General features: G+C 36.0%; 1 protein-coding gene across 3 annotated transcripts in view; it reads left to right on the top strand.

Annotated features, from left to right (window-relative positions):
- The window catches only part of BTAF1 (B-TFIID TATA-box binding protein associated factor 1), a 43,456-nt gene that overhangs the window by 23,418 nt on the left and 7,025 nt on the right, over positions 1 to 13,013 (top strand). For 2 of the 3 annotated variants that reach the window (XM_015288828.4, XM_046942984.1), the window contains exons 15-31: positions 10 to 114; positions 334 to 483; positions 1,116 to 1,258; positions 1,426 to 1,600; positions 2,081 to 2,284; positions 3,559 to 3,985; positions 5,007 to 5,197; positions 6,430 to 6,583; positions 6,673 to 6,782; positions 7,316 to 7,517; positions 8,034 to 8,182; positions 10,278 to 10,430; positions 11,053 to 11,174; positions 11,431 to 11,598; positions 11,780 to 11,857; positions 11,937 to 12,066; positions 12,674 to 12,815. In XM_015288828.4, the coding sequence (XP_015144314.1) occupies positions 10 to 114; positions 334 to 483; positions 1,116 to 1,258; positions 1,426 to 1,600; positions 2,081 to 2,284; positions 3,559 to 3,985; positions 5,007 to 5,197; positions 6,430 to 6,583; positions 6,673 to 6,782; positions 7,316 to 7,517; positions 8,034 to 8,182; positions 10,278 to 10,430; positions 11,053 to 11,174; positions 11,431 to 11,598; positions 11,780 to 11,857; positions 11,937 to 12,066; positions 12,674 to 12,815 (2,803 nt within the window). The remainder of the gene's footprint in view (positions 1 to 9; positions 115 to 333; positions 484 to 1,115; positions 1,259 to 1,425; positions 1,601 to 2,080; positions 2,285 to 3,558; positions 3,986 to 5,006; positions 5,198 to 6,429; positions 6,584 to 6,672; positions 6,783 to 7,315; positions 7,518 to 8,033; positions 8,183 to 10,277; positions 10,431 to 11,052; positions 11,175 to 11,430; positions 11,599 to 11,779; positions 11,858 to 11,936; positions 12,067 to 12,673; positions 12,816 to 13,013) is intronic. The other variant, XR_005861017.2, reaches the window with a different exon arrangement.

Genomic DNA, 13,013 nt, shown 5'->3' with positions numbered 1-13,013 from the left:
TTGTTTCAGAGCTCTTCAACGTGGCTGACTCCAATTCTGCAAGACATGTTGAGACATATATTTCAGTTCTGTATCTTAGAAAGCAACCAAGAAATTCTGGATCTTATTCATAAGGTATTTGTGAGTTAGATGTATACTGTTTGCGAATTCACCTCTTCATATCCTCAGTGCTTTAGCATCAATAAAGAATAATCTGTTTTTGTCACATATTTTGTAGTCTGCCCATGTGATACATTAGTAGAGACTGAAAGGAAACAGGATAGTTTCTACGTATGTGATTTTATGTAAAAACACATACAAGTTGGTCATGATTTACCCTGTTTCTTTCCCCAGGTATGGCTGGAACTGTTAAACAAAGCATCTGTTCAGTACGTGGTTGCAGCTGCTTGTCCATGGATGGGAGCTTGGCTCTGCTTAATGATGCAGCCATCTCATTTGCCAATTGATTTAAACATGTTGCTAGAAGTAAAAACCAGATCAAAAGTAAGTAAAATATGACCTCGCTAAGTGTTTCAGGGAAAGCAGGAAAGTAACTAGCTGGTACAGTAATAGACACGTTCTGAAAGTGTTAGAGGGGAGTGGTGTCGCGTTTCATAATGGTAAATATTACTTATCTTGTAGACCTCAATTCTGTAGAGGAAAAATAGTTCTTCTGAAGTTATCCACTGGAATTCAGAGTATTATCATGTAGGATGCTCAATGTGCATCTTGTATTCCACAAGTATTTATGAGGTTCTATATATCTACAGTGATTTCCTCAAAATCTGTCTTAGGATTGCATCAAGTCTAAAAGCAGTAATTTATTTCTGAAGAAGATTCTGAAAGAGATTTCATTTTTCATTTGTGTTCACTGAAAATGAAGTTTTTCAGCTACATGTTGAGGGTTAATATTCAAGTGAAGGAACCATATCTTTCATTTAATTGCACCATAGAGTATTTCTGGAAAGGTGACTTAGAATGGTTAACTGCTTTCAGGAGTCTGCTATCCAAGAAACATTTTGAGTTAGTCCAGTTTTTTCAGGGAATGATGGTTACTGGAAATGTTATGGAATATGAATTGATATTTTGTATTACAAACGCATTTATTTTAAACCTCTGTCAACTTCATTCCATAGGAAAAGGCAGCTGCTAAACTGCGTCAAGGTCAGACTCAGAACAAAGAAGTAATTCAGGAATATATTGCTGGGGCAGACAGCATTGCAGAAGATCCAGCAACCAGGGATTACGTTGTCATGCGAGCTCGGATGATGGCAGCAAAGTCAGTTTACTGGAAAACTGAAAAAATATTTACAAGCAGCTTATCTTTTTTGTTGAAGTGTTTCTGTTGAAATCTAATTATGTAAACTGCTTTGTCATCTTCAGTTTGAATCGTTAATTGACAAGTGATCGTAACACTGAAGCAGATGTTCTTTCTCCTTTTGTCAGGTTGCTGGGAGCACTTTGTTGCTGTATTTGTGACCCAGGTGTAAATACCGTTACTCAAGAAATAAAGCCAGCTGAATCATTAGCTCAGCTACTGCTCTTCCACTTGAATTCTAAATCTGCCTTGCAGAGGATTAGTGTTGCATTAGTAATCTGTGAGTGGGCAGCCTTGCAAAAGGTAGGATGTTTCTGCAGCAAAAATAAATTTGACTTACTAACTTAATCCACAGCTCATCATCTGCTACTTCAACTTGAAATAAAATTTCAGTAGATAAGCTAAAATACCAAAATCTCAATAGCTAGACAATGGAGGAGTAAATTATGCTACTCGAGTAGCTAAATGCCAACTGTCAGAACTGTGAATCAGTAAATACGTTCACATTTCTTCTACAAATTGATCTATTCAAGATGCATGTTATCTGTGTCAACTTTCCTTTTAGCATAAGTGTCTTCCCTGTGTTCCACTGTCATTCCAGTTCTTAGTGACAGACTGAACATTTTGTTCATAATTTTTAATATTTTGAGTTTAAAATGTTAATGGGCTCTCTGGTACCTTAATTTCTGTAGTTGGATTCTGTTGTTTATTACTCAAAAATGAACAGAAGAAATCTTGATGACTCAAAAATACAAATGATCTTTTTTGTCTTTTCTTTTACAGGAGTGTAGAACTGTGGCGATTTGTGTGCAACCTTGTTTGCTTGGGGTGCTTTCTGAACACCTCTATTATGATGAAATTGCTGTTCCTTTCACACGAATGCAGAATGAATGTAAACAGCTTATTTCATTGTTAGCTGATGCACACATTGACATTGGAAACCGAATAAACTGCAGTGTATTCACAATAGATCAAGCCAATGATCTGGTAAGTAGAGGCATGCCTGCCCTTCATTCAAATCTTTTCTTATCTTGCAATATATACTCAGCACAGTTATTACACAGACAGCAACTCCTAGAAATCATGTGATGGCTTTATACTTTGTTTGACGTGAGACGTGTAACAGATACTTAGTAGACACACACACACCACCTCCCTTCATGATGTTTAAAAAATGAAGTAGAATCCAATGTAGATATGTAGTGGAGAAAAAAATGTCACTGTTCTGATTCCTGGTGGTAGATGCAGTACTGAAATCTATACAGAAGAAAAAAGAATGCAAGTGCAAATGCTTCAAACCACTGTCAAAAGACTTGCAAATAAATGTGTAAGTTCATGTGAAGAGCTTTCTAAAAATATTCTGTGTAAAAGATGGAATGTTTTCTGTGTGAGACCCCTAAATTAAAGGTGACTGGTGTGGGAGAGGTGTGTAGGTTTGAAGGGATGAATGAATGGGGATGGATGCGACACAGCTTTATTGGGAGGAGATGGGGATGAAAATACTGGACAGGTTTGTGTATGCAGCTGGATGCTGAGGAGAACAAGAGAAGGTTGGGATCTGTACTACTATGGCCATAATTAGACTATAGAAAGATGTTTGATGTTTATTAGATGGTAATATTTTAGTAGTAGCTTAACTTGGAAATCTCAACATATCCTTAAAGTTATAGAAGTTTGCATATATGGGTTGAAGGGATTTTGGCAGCCAGTCTTACTGCTGCCATCTAAATTGAATAGATTCCCAACGTAAAGCTAGACAGAATCATAAGAGTTTTTAAGTAAAGTAGTTTTCATATACCTCAACTGTTTATTCTTCAGTCTAGTAATACAGCTGCTAGACTGCTACACGCTTATGCAAAAGATACCCATTTTGAATTTTAAAATACCATAAGGTGCATACCACAACTATGTGCTTTCTTTTGTGGCTGTATTCACCTTCACTCATCTATCTTTTGCTTACTTATAATTTAAAACATAACTTAAAATATCTGGATATATTTGGTGAACATAGGTGAACCTTTTGGGAAGTATCTAAATTCTTCTAGTTTCAGGAATACAGAACTGAAATGTTCATAATATGCCTAATTTTCCCCTTAACCTGGGGTGCAAGATTCCAGACACTGTTCTGGAGCACTTCCTGTAACTTGCTGGTAAAAATGGAGATAAAAATATTGCCATGAAAAACCCATGGTGTTCAGAATTTGTTCCCTTTTTACAGTAAACAAAATAGATTTGTAACAACTTCTCTTCTTCTTCATTAGGTTACTTCTGTTTTTAATGAAGTGACATCATCTTTTACCTTGAATCCTAAAATTCTACAACAGTTGGATAGTAAGCGACAACAAGTGCAAATGACTGTTACAGAAACAAATCAAGAGTGGCAAGTGCTGCATCTGCGAGTCCATACTTTTGCTGCGTGTGCAGTTGTGAATTTGCAGCAACTGCCAGAAAAATTAAATCCTGTTATAAAACCTTTAATGGAAGCCATCAGAAAAGAGGAGAATACACTAGTACAAAACTATGTGGCTTCATGCATAGCAAAATTGCTTCAGCAGTGTACAACAAGGTCTCCATGTCCCAACTCCAAGATAATAAAGAATCTCTGCAACTCCCTCTGTGTGGATCCACATCTCACCCCACTAGCAGCGTGTCCTGCACAGCCTCAGAGTGGCAATGAAAATTCAAAAGGTATGCTATGTAAAACTTCTAGGATTCTTAAAATATCTGTGCTTATCTCTGAACTGCGAAAAATGAGTATTTGAGTGAATCTTGCTTTTCGTATGTTAAAATGCCAGCAGCAGAATCTTTTATTTATTAGTAATTACTTCATTCAGGTATCTTGCAGTTCCACACAGTGTATAGATTAATAATATGTTTAATTTTCATGAACTTTATGTAATATACCTTAGTTCCAGTTTTTAGTTAGTGTTGTTTACTTATCATTATCAATTTTTAATTCATGTCATTTACATGTAATATGAACCTTTTCATTGAGATGGCATCAGTTTTGAAACCAGAAAGTAGCTTGTCAAAAAGAAGGGGAAAAAGTCTGATCTGTGTTATGTTCTGTAGGCTAATTGTAAGGTGACAACAGATGAGGACAGTGTTTGAAGTTAACAAAAAATCTTGTGCTTGCTATGGTCATGGATTTTCTTAAACGTGCTAAAAACATATGGATTTAATGAACAATGCACATTGAAGCCTTAGTATTTACAAAATCTTTAGCCAACTTTCAGGTTTGACCATTGGACATTTTACTTCTTTCTTAATGTGTACTCCTTCATGTCAGAGTAGAATAATACATTCATATCCAATCAAAAATTAAGATGATTAGCCTAAGTAGAAAATCAACAAATCCAAAGATACTCATCTGCTCTGTTTCACGATAATAGTCTTGAACTATTTTCAAAGAGTAAAAAGTTTTAGTCTTTAGGACATTATGCTGGTTTTTACTTCATTTGTTTCTTGCTGAATAAGAGTTAATCTGGCAGCGTATACATGTTAGATTTCCTTTCCAAGTCTCTAATACACTCTTAACAAAGTAATTCTTCTCCATACTTAATGATTTCCATCCCTGAGGGCAATGACACTTATCCATGGTTTTCGAAGCACTCTGAGATCTGCAGATGATTTGTAAGCGGCTATCGCTTCCACCTACATTTTAAACCACAGCTTAAATTGTTTTCAGCTATTCTTTCTTCTGCCGTAGGACCCAACTCTGACAAAGATGGGATGCATCATACAGTTACTAAGCACAAGGGAATAATTACACTGTACAGACACCAGAAAGCTGCTTTTGCCATCACGAGTCGAAGAGGTCCTGCTCCTAAGGCTCCGAAAGCCCCAATTGCAGACCTCCCCACTGGCAGTAGTGGAAGCATTCCTACAGAACTTGATGAGGTAAAGTTGAAAAAATTTGCATTTATAATTTGTATGCCCACTCCTCCCCTTTATTAGTTTGAACACACTGAAATCAATAGTACTACAAAAAGGTTGCCCAGGATCCTTACCCCAAGAGAATTAAGGCAACATATAATTCTGTGAGAGAAGCAGCCTATGTTAATTAACGACACACAGAAGATTTAAGACATTTTTGTCATCATTAAACAAATCTTCTGAAATACCTTACATTTGGTACAGGATATTGGTATCTCAATATAAATCCATGCAAATGGATTGTCCTAAACTGAGCTGTGATTCTGTCCTGTTACTTACATGGAGTTTTGATTATTTTGGTATACAACAGAAACTCTGAAGCATGAAAAACCGTTTAAAATTCAGCTGTATTTAGGATACGCACCTGACTTCCACGCTTCATGTGCTAAACCTTTTTTGTTACTCTTTTATTCTTAAAAAGCTACCAAAGGATTTAATGTGATGCTAGTCAGAACTGTGATCACTGAACAGTGTTGTGGGTTTTATTCTTAATTGTTAGTGGTGTATATCAGTTTCACTCTCTGAAGAGGGTGGGAGCAGGAGAAGGGCTTAATAACAAATACAGTACTGCTTTTGGAAAGTTGTGCTGACGCGTTGCTGTTACTGGTGTCCTCTATATTGGCAATACCTGAAGTTCTAGAATTGGAACCAATTGGAAGACTTAGTGCTAAAATGCCGTCAGTAAAAGCCACAGTCCCAAATTTATAGAAAATAAGCTGCTATAAAAGACTTGCCTTTTTTTTAACCTGCAAAAAATAATAAGTAATTTGTAAAGAAAAAACAAACACACAGATGTGTGGGAGGTAGCCACCATCAAAATCAGATGCCTAGGTGATGATGGGAGCCTCCTTAAAAATAATCATCATTCATAGAAATCAAGTGTGGTTGTGTGAGTGATGTTTTTGCTTTGTGAGTTTTTTTGTTGTTGTCTAACATAAATAACAAAGTAGTCTTACAGTTTAGTGCCTGCACAGCAGGTTTTCATACAACTTGTGAATGTGAAAATAACCTGTCTGAAGTTGACCTTATATTAGTAATCTGACAGCCCTTCTACAAAATATTACAAACTTCTGTTTACAAAATGAGGAAACTTCATTTTCATCATCATTTACTTTTGTGTAGTAAATTAAGCTTGTTTGAAACAAGATGCACTTCATCCCATCCTTACTACTACTTTAAAAATTGTTCAATTCCAGGCTCAGAAACCATATGTCGTTCAGAGAAGAGGAGCTGAGTTTGCCTTATCTACTATAGCTAAACATTTTGGTGCTGAAATGGCAAAGGGACTGCCGCATCTCTGGGATGCTATGGTTGGTTCATTAAGGAACAACATTCACATAAACAATTTTGGTAATTATACTTCAATTTTAAGCTGGGGGACCAGTAGGATGGGGATAGCATGTTAATCGGAAATTGAACCCCTTTTCTGTTTTTAACAGATCGAAAGTCATTGCTGGAAAAAGGAGATGCTCCTGCCCAGGAGCTAGTAAACTCTTTGCAGGTTTTTGAAATAACAGCAGCCTCAATGGATATTCAGCTTCATCCTCTGGTAATGAAGTTCCAAAACAGCTTTTTGTATGAAGAACTTCAGTCTGTTCATTGACACTGTTTTAGATCTTTGTTTTGTACAGCTTCTTTTTAGGTTTTTCTAAAATGGGACAGGTTTTCTAAATGGGACCAGCCTGGGACAAATTCACAGGCTGGAAGGACTTTTTAATCTGCATCTATAATCTATAATGACTCTTTATAAAAAAGTTCTGAGTGCTTAGTACTGTATTTTTTTCCAGTGATAAACACCTCTTTAATTAAAAAGTTTCATTTTAACTTGCATTTTTACTAAAATGGTAAATGTTTTGTTACTCTGAATGTTCACCGTAGTTGGGAAATAATAATTTTTGGAAGTTGAATTGTATTTTCATTCTGAAATAATGTTTCAGTTCTGAACAGTGAAATCATGTGAAGAAACCATTTTAAGCACTCTTGTGGAGGCAACAATGGTTTAAACATTTTTTACTTAAAAATTATTGAATTGTTTTAAATAGCTCATACTAACTTCCTTTTTTTTCCCCGTCCTCTATTCAGTTAATTGAGCATTTGCCTCATCTTTGTATGTGCCTTCAACATCCCAGCACTGCAGTGAGACACATGGCTGCTCGCTGTGTAGGTGTTATGAGCAAAATAGCTACCATGGAAACAATGAATATATTTCTAGAGCAAGTTCTACCATGGCTGGGAGCAATAGATGACAACACCAAACAAGAAGGTGCAATTGAAGCACTTGCATGTATCCTTGCTTGAGTATTAAAAAATGCAGAAGCCTCTCTTCAGTTGCAATATTTTGGAGGAACAAAAACCGTTGCCTAAAAATATTGGGAAGGGGACTGAGGTAGAATGTTCTTTTTCTCCTGTAGATAACAAATGTAAGAACTTTATTTCCATTGTCTTCACTGTTTATCAAGTGAAGTTTTGGTGGAAGCAGTTCAATATTCTAAAGAATACTAAATGTGGAAAACCACATTAGCCTCTGAGAACAAGCTTAAAGAATGAACTGAACTGAAAAATAATGAGGAAGTTAGCGTTTAGTGTTAACAAAATGCACTGAGGTCAGTAGTGGAATTCACTGGGTTGGCCCCAAGGGTAACTGGGTAGATCAGACAATTTTTTTTTTCATTTCTTTGTTAGTAGAAATCTTGTTCATCTGAAGTAATGTATTAATAACTTGTACGTGAAACAGCCAGGTGGATAATGATGTCAGACAATCTTGAACATGTAAACACTGTTTCCTTAATAGATGACTCAGGTGTAATGGAACAGCTAGACGTAGGCATTGTTCCATACATTGTTCTTCTAGTAGTTCCAGTTCTGGGTAGAATGAGTGATCAGACAGACAGTGTACGTTTCATGGCTACTCAGTGCTTTGCAACACTAATTAGACTAATGCCTCTTGAGGTAAGTTAAAGTTCTAAGTATAAAGAGAATATGAACTGTTCTGTCTCCTCTTTTCCATCAGCTACAAAGCCCAAGCCTCTGGTTCATTAAATGCTGAGTAAATACCTGTATTTTAGAAATTCAGTCCATATCAGGCAACTGATGATGTATTCTTTATAATGTAAAATAAGAAAAATGAAACCCTTTACTAGCATTTTCTAAATCAGTGTTAAAATAAAAACTGTCTTTATAGGAAGTTTAATTCAACTGTGTGCACAAAGTTGAAGTGTGTATGTTAATTTGGTGTGTAAAGCAGCTTAGAAGTTGTATGTTTGTTCTCCTGGATATAGTGATTGCCAGTGTGATGTAGGAGAGAATTAAAAGAAAAAAAAAAAAGTAGAACTCATGGGTTGAGGTAAGAACTATTTACTAGGATAGAGAAATAGAGAAAAATAAAAGGATAACAGTTATGACTATATATGTATATGTATATATATGTGTATGTTATATATGTATGCTGTACACATGTATATGTATATGAATGTACTATACACCTTCATATATATAATATATTTTCATATATATGAAGGTGTATATAAGAATGTGTACGAGCAATTGCTCACCACCTCCTCACTGATGCCCAGCTAGCCCCCCAAACAGTGGAAGAGAGAGACAGATGGGTTCTCACCCTCTTCAAAACTCCTTACACATTATGTCAGATGGTATGGAATATCCCTTTGGCCAGTTTAATTCAGCTGTCCTAATTCGGTTCCCTCCCAGCTCCTCAGGCCCTTCGCTGAGAATGGCCATACTTCTGTACAACACCGCTTAGCAGCAACTACAAACATCAGTATTATCAACATTGCTTTTCCTCCTAGAACCAAAAATATAGCATCACCAGACACAATGAACAAAACAATTCCATCTCCTCCAAAACTAAGATACTCTTCTAAACTCAGAAAAAAAATTCCACAGCTTTTGGCAAAATCATGAGTATTATCCAGTGGTGATTAATCAGTATATATTTGCTTCTGTTTATCACTCTTCCTGCAACTTATGTGTCTCCAATATTTTTAATATTGCACTTCAATATTCCAAGTAACTGATTTTCACCACCAGATGGTAATAGAAGACAGTTGAGAATTCATATGCCCTTTCTGTAATGAAAAAAATTGCTAGCTTAATTGGTTTAGTATCTGTTACTGTCTTGATTTTTAATTTAGTGTAATAGCACCTTAAAATCTAATAACAAGCAACTTGCCTTAGAAGGAGCACTTTCTGTATGCTTACACTGAAATCTTCAAATTGAAAGTGAGCACAGCAGAAACAAATTTCTAGGGAAACAAGCTGACTGGTGCTGCTGTTCATTCCAGCACACAGTTCTCTTCATATCCATGTAAACACAGTACTTTAGAATACATGTAGGTTACATTTTTTAAAGCTGTGTTAATTTAGTGAGTATCTCTTCTAAATGTAGAACACTTGTTTTATTACTTACTTAAATAAAGAACTTCCTTAATATGAATTGATTAATAGATAAGGAGATTCGGTATGTTGTGTATTAAGTACACAAGCTTAGTCATGTAAAATAGATTAATAATGAGAGAAAATAGCGGTATGTTTTGAGGGGCAGTCTACTGAATACTAATAACTTTAAATGTGAGGCCAAAGAAGGAATTTAAATTAACAGCTGTAGGGGGTAGGAGTCAGTAGAAACAGCAATGAATAGACTAAGTAATTTTTTTTTTAAATGGGGAAATACTTGACTTAAGGAATCTTACTTCAACCTCAAAAAAAAAAAGTTCAGTAATCATAAAGTTTTGATAAACAAGGTTGATGTGCTGTGCTTTAATTTTCTTTCTCCTTTCTGTTTATGTTCATATTTTGGCTTTCTCTTAGCAGATGCTTGTTCTTGTTTGTCACTTAACTATTAATACTTCATTTCTTTTGCTGAGCTGTAAAATTTCCTGGATTTATTTTATATAAAGTTGAAAAGATTGTAGATCTTTGCTGTCTTTGTATTTAAAATGTCCCAACTAGTATAAGGTTTTATTTCATCAGTGTGAGAGTTACGTACCATAGCCCTAACATTGCTGCTTTAAAAATACTATTTTAGGCTGGTATACCAGATCCACCAAACATGTCTGAAGAATTAATTCAAATGAAAGCTAAAGAACGCCACTTTCTGGAACAATTGTTAGATGGAAAAAAACTGGAAAACTATAAAATTCCAGTACCAATCAAAGCAGAGCTCAGAAAATACCAGCAGGTAAGAGCTTGTACTTCTTTAACAAGAACGCTAATTTCCAGTCTGGCAGGGTTTTATGGATAGGTTATTTGGGCGTTAGGTGTTTTGCTTTGTGTTTTTGTTTGTTTGCTTTTTGCTGGCTTTGTTTAATTATAATAATTTTCATTTTAGCTGAACAATGTGCATTTTAGACTGTTGGGTAAGGAAGACCAAATTAAGTAATACATTCAATTTACACTAATTTTTTTTTTTCCTCCTTATGTAATTTTTCTCAGTGGCCAATGGGGTCTGCCTTGCTAAGGCTGTCTGCAGCAGCTTGCTACTGCAAGGCCAGGCCTCACTGTAACATTTGGCTACTTTACATTTCTACCTTTACCTCTCCTGATTTGAGTGAATGGGCTATAGCAGATGCATTTATGGGGATCTCCTTTTAGTCCTAGGGACACTAAGCACCTATTAGATGCACCAGCTAGTTGCACTTGGGAGTTTGCATGTGGATGTAAACAATGTGGGGTACGAAGATGGACTCAATTTTGCAGTGATGAATAATATAATACGCAGTAGTTTTAAGTGAAGCTTAGCTAGCCATAAGCTTTTTTTTTTTTTTAAACTTCTGAGGCCTTTCTTCATTTTCTGATTTCAGGATGGAGTCAACTGGCTGGCATTTCTCAATAAATACAAACTTCATGGAATTCTTTGTGATGATATGGGCTTAGGAAAAACTTTACAGTCTATTTGTATTCTTGCAGGTGATCACTGCCTCAGGTAAGCTTAAACAAATGTTCTATCTTAAGGACTTGAACAAGGTTTATCTATGGTTGTGATTTGTTGTCCTGGGTAACCAGGTTTAGGTGGTCTGGCTTGAGCTGGGGGTTGGACCAGAGGACCTCTAGAGGTCCCTTCCAACCTCAGCTATTCTATGATTCTGTTTTTTAACATACAACAACAACAAGACAGAATAAAACCACCACCACCTCCAGGAGAGAAAAAACAACAACACTTTGTTTTGATATTCTTAAAGGGCTCAAGAATATGCAAGAACAAAACTGGTAGACAGTGTCCCCCTTCCCTCATTGGTGGTGTGCCCTCCTACGCTCACAGGACACTGGGTGGATGAAGTGGGAAAATTTTGCTCCAAAGAATACCTTAATCCTTTGCACTATACAGGACCTCCTACAGAGAGAGCAAGGTAATGCATTTTGCACTTGGTGTTTAAGATATAGGCACAGTAAAATATCACACAATTTTGCAGTTCACTTGATTACTGAAACACAGTTTGTGATCATAGTAAAACATATGATGGTACTTTTAAGGCTGCAATAATATAAAGAGACACTTCAGTTATGATGTCTTTTTTTTTTCCCCTGAAGATTACAATATCAGGTGAAAAGGCACAATCTCATAGTGGCTTCGTATGATGTTGTGAGAAATGACATTGATTTCTTCAGGTAAGAATTGCTTCATTTTCTGAGGTTTTAATAACTTAGACTTAAGTAGTATTTAAAATTCTATGTTCTTATTTTCTAGAAATATTAAGTTTAATTACTGCATTCTTGATGAAGGCCATGTAATAAAAAATGGAAAAACAAAACTGTCAAAAGCAGTAAAACAGCTGACTGCCAATTACAGGATAATTCTTTCTGGGACACCAATTCAGGTAACTGCTGTCCTTTTTTCTAAGGAGCTTGGTGAGTAGTAAAAATAAGCATTTTGCATTCTGTTCTATTGTACGGCTGATCAGAGTTCTCTTGTTCCAAGTACACATTGTAAAATAAGCTTTTTATTAGTAAGTGCTTGAATGTAAATCTTTCCCATTATGCCTACATATAGAGCCATGATACTGTAGGTCTCAGACTCCCTACCACTTGTTAAGGTAGTGGGCAGGAAAATAGCATTTCCTTATATCTCTAGTCAAGTTAGCAGGAGCCTTGACTTAAAGAACTCCACCGTTTGAGCTTTGTCCTAATGATTTATGGCATCCTATCCAAGACTAAGACCACTAGAATCTCCTGGATTTTGTTGTCCATAACTTGAGGGTGTGGCTTAAGACATCAGATACTGTAGAAAAACAACTTAAGTGTTGAAGAGTATGTAACTTTGACTGATGAAAGAGCCCCTGGGTTTCAGGAGTTCAAAATTGTGTTGAAGTGTTACATTTGGAATGTTCTCCTGGCAGAATTAAGTATGTATGGAAATGTTCCTGATAACTTGGAACAATTCATTACTTCTAAAAGGAATTTAACAACTATTTCTTTTATGTTCAGAACAACGTCTTAGAGTTGTGGTCATTGTTTGACTTCCTTATGCCAGGATTTTTGGGTACTGAACGCCAATTTGCAGCTCGTTATGGTAAACCAATACTGGCAAGTAGAGATGCCCGAAGCTCCAGTCGTGAGCAAGAAGCTGGTGAGGATCAAAATCTTAAGGGTTTGGGTTTTTTCTTTTAAACTCCTAAAGTGTGGTCAGTTCCAACTTAAGAGTGTTGGTTATTGGTTTTTTGGGTGGTGGGTTTTTTTGTTGTTTTTCTGTGTGTGTTCTGAATGTTTTGAAGTATTTGTATTTAACGACTGTTTATATGGGTTATATGGTATACAGGACAAGGGG

The sequence above is a fragment of the Gallus gallus genome, chromosome 6, assembly GCF_016699485.2.
Source record: "Gallus gallus isolate bGalGal1 chromosome 6, bGalGal1.mat.broiler.GRCg7b, whole genome shotgun sequence".
Taxonomy (NCBI): domain Eukaryota; kingdom Metazoa; phylum Chordata; class Aves; order Galliformes; family Phasianidae; genus Gallus; species Gallus gallus.
The sequence above is the reverse complement of the archived record's forward strand: the minus strand, read 5'-3'. Positions and strand labels throughout refer to the sequence as shown.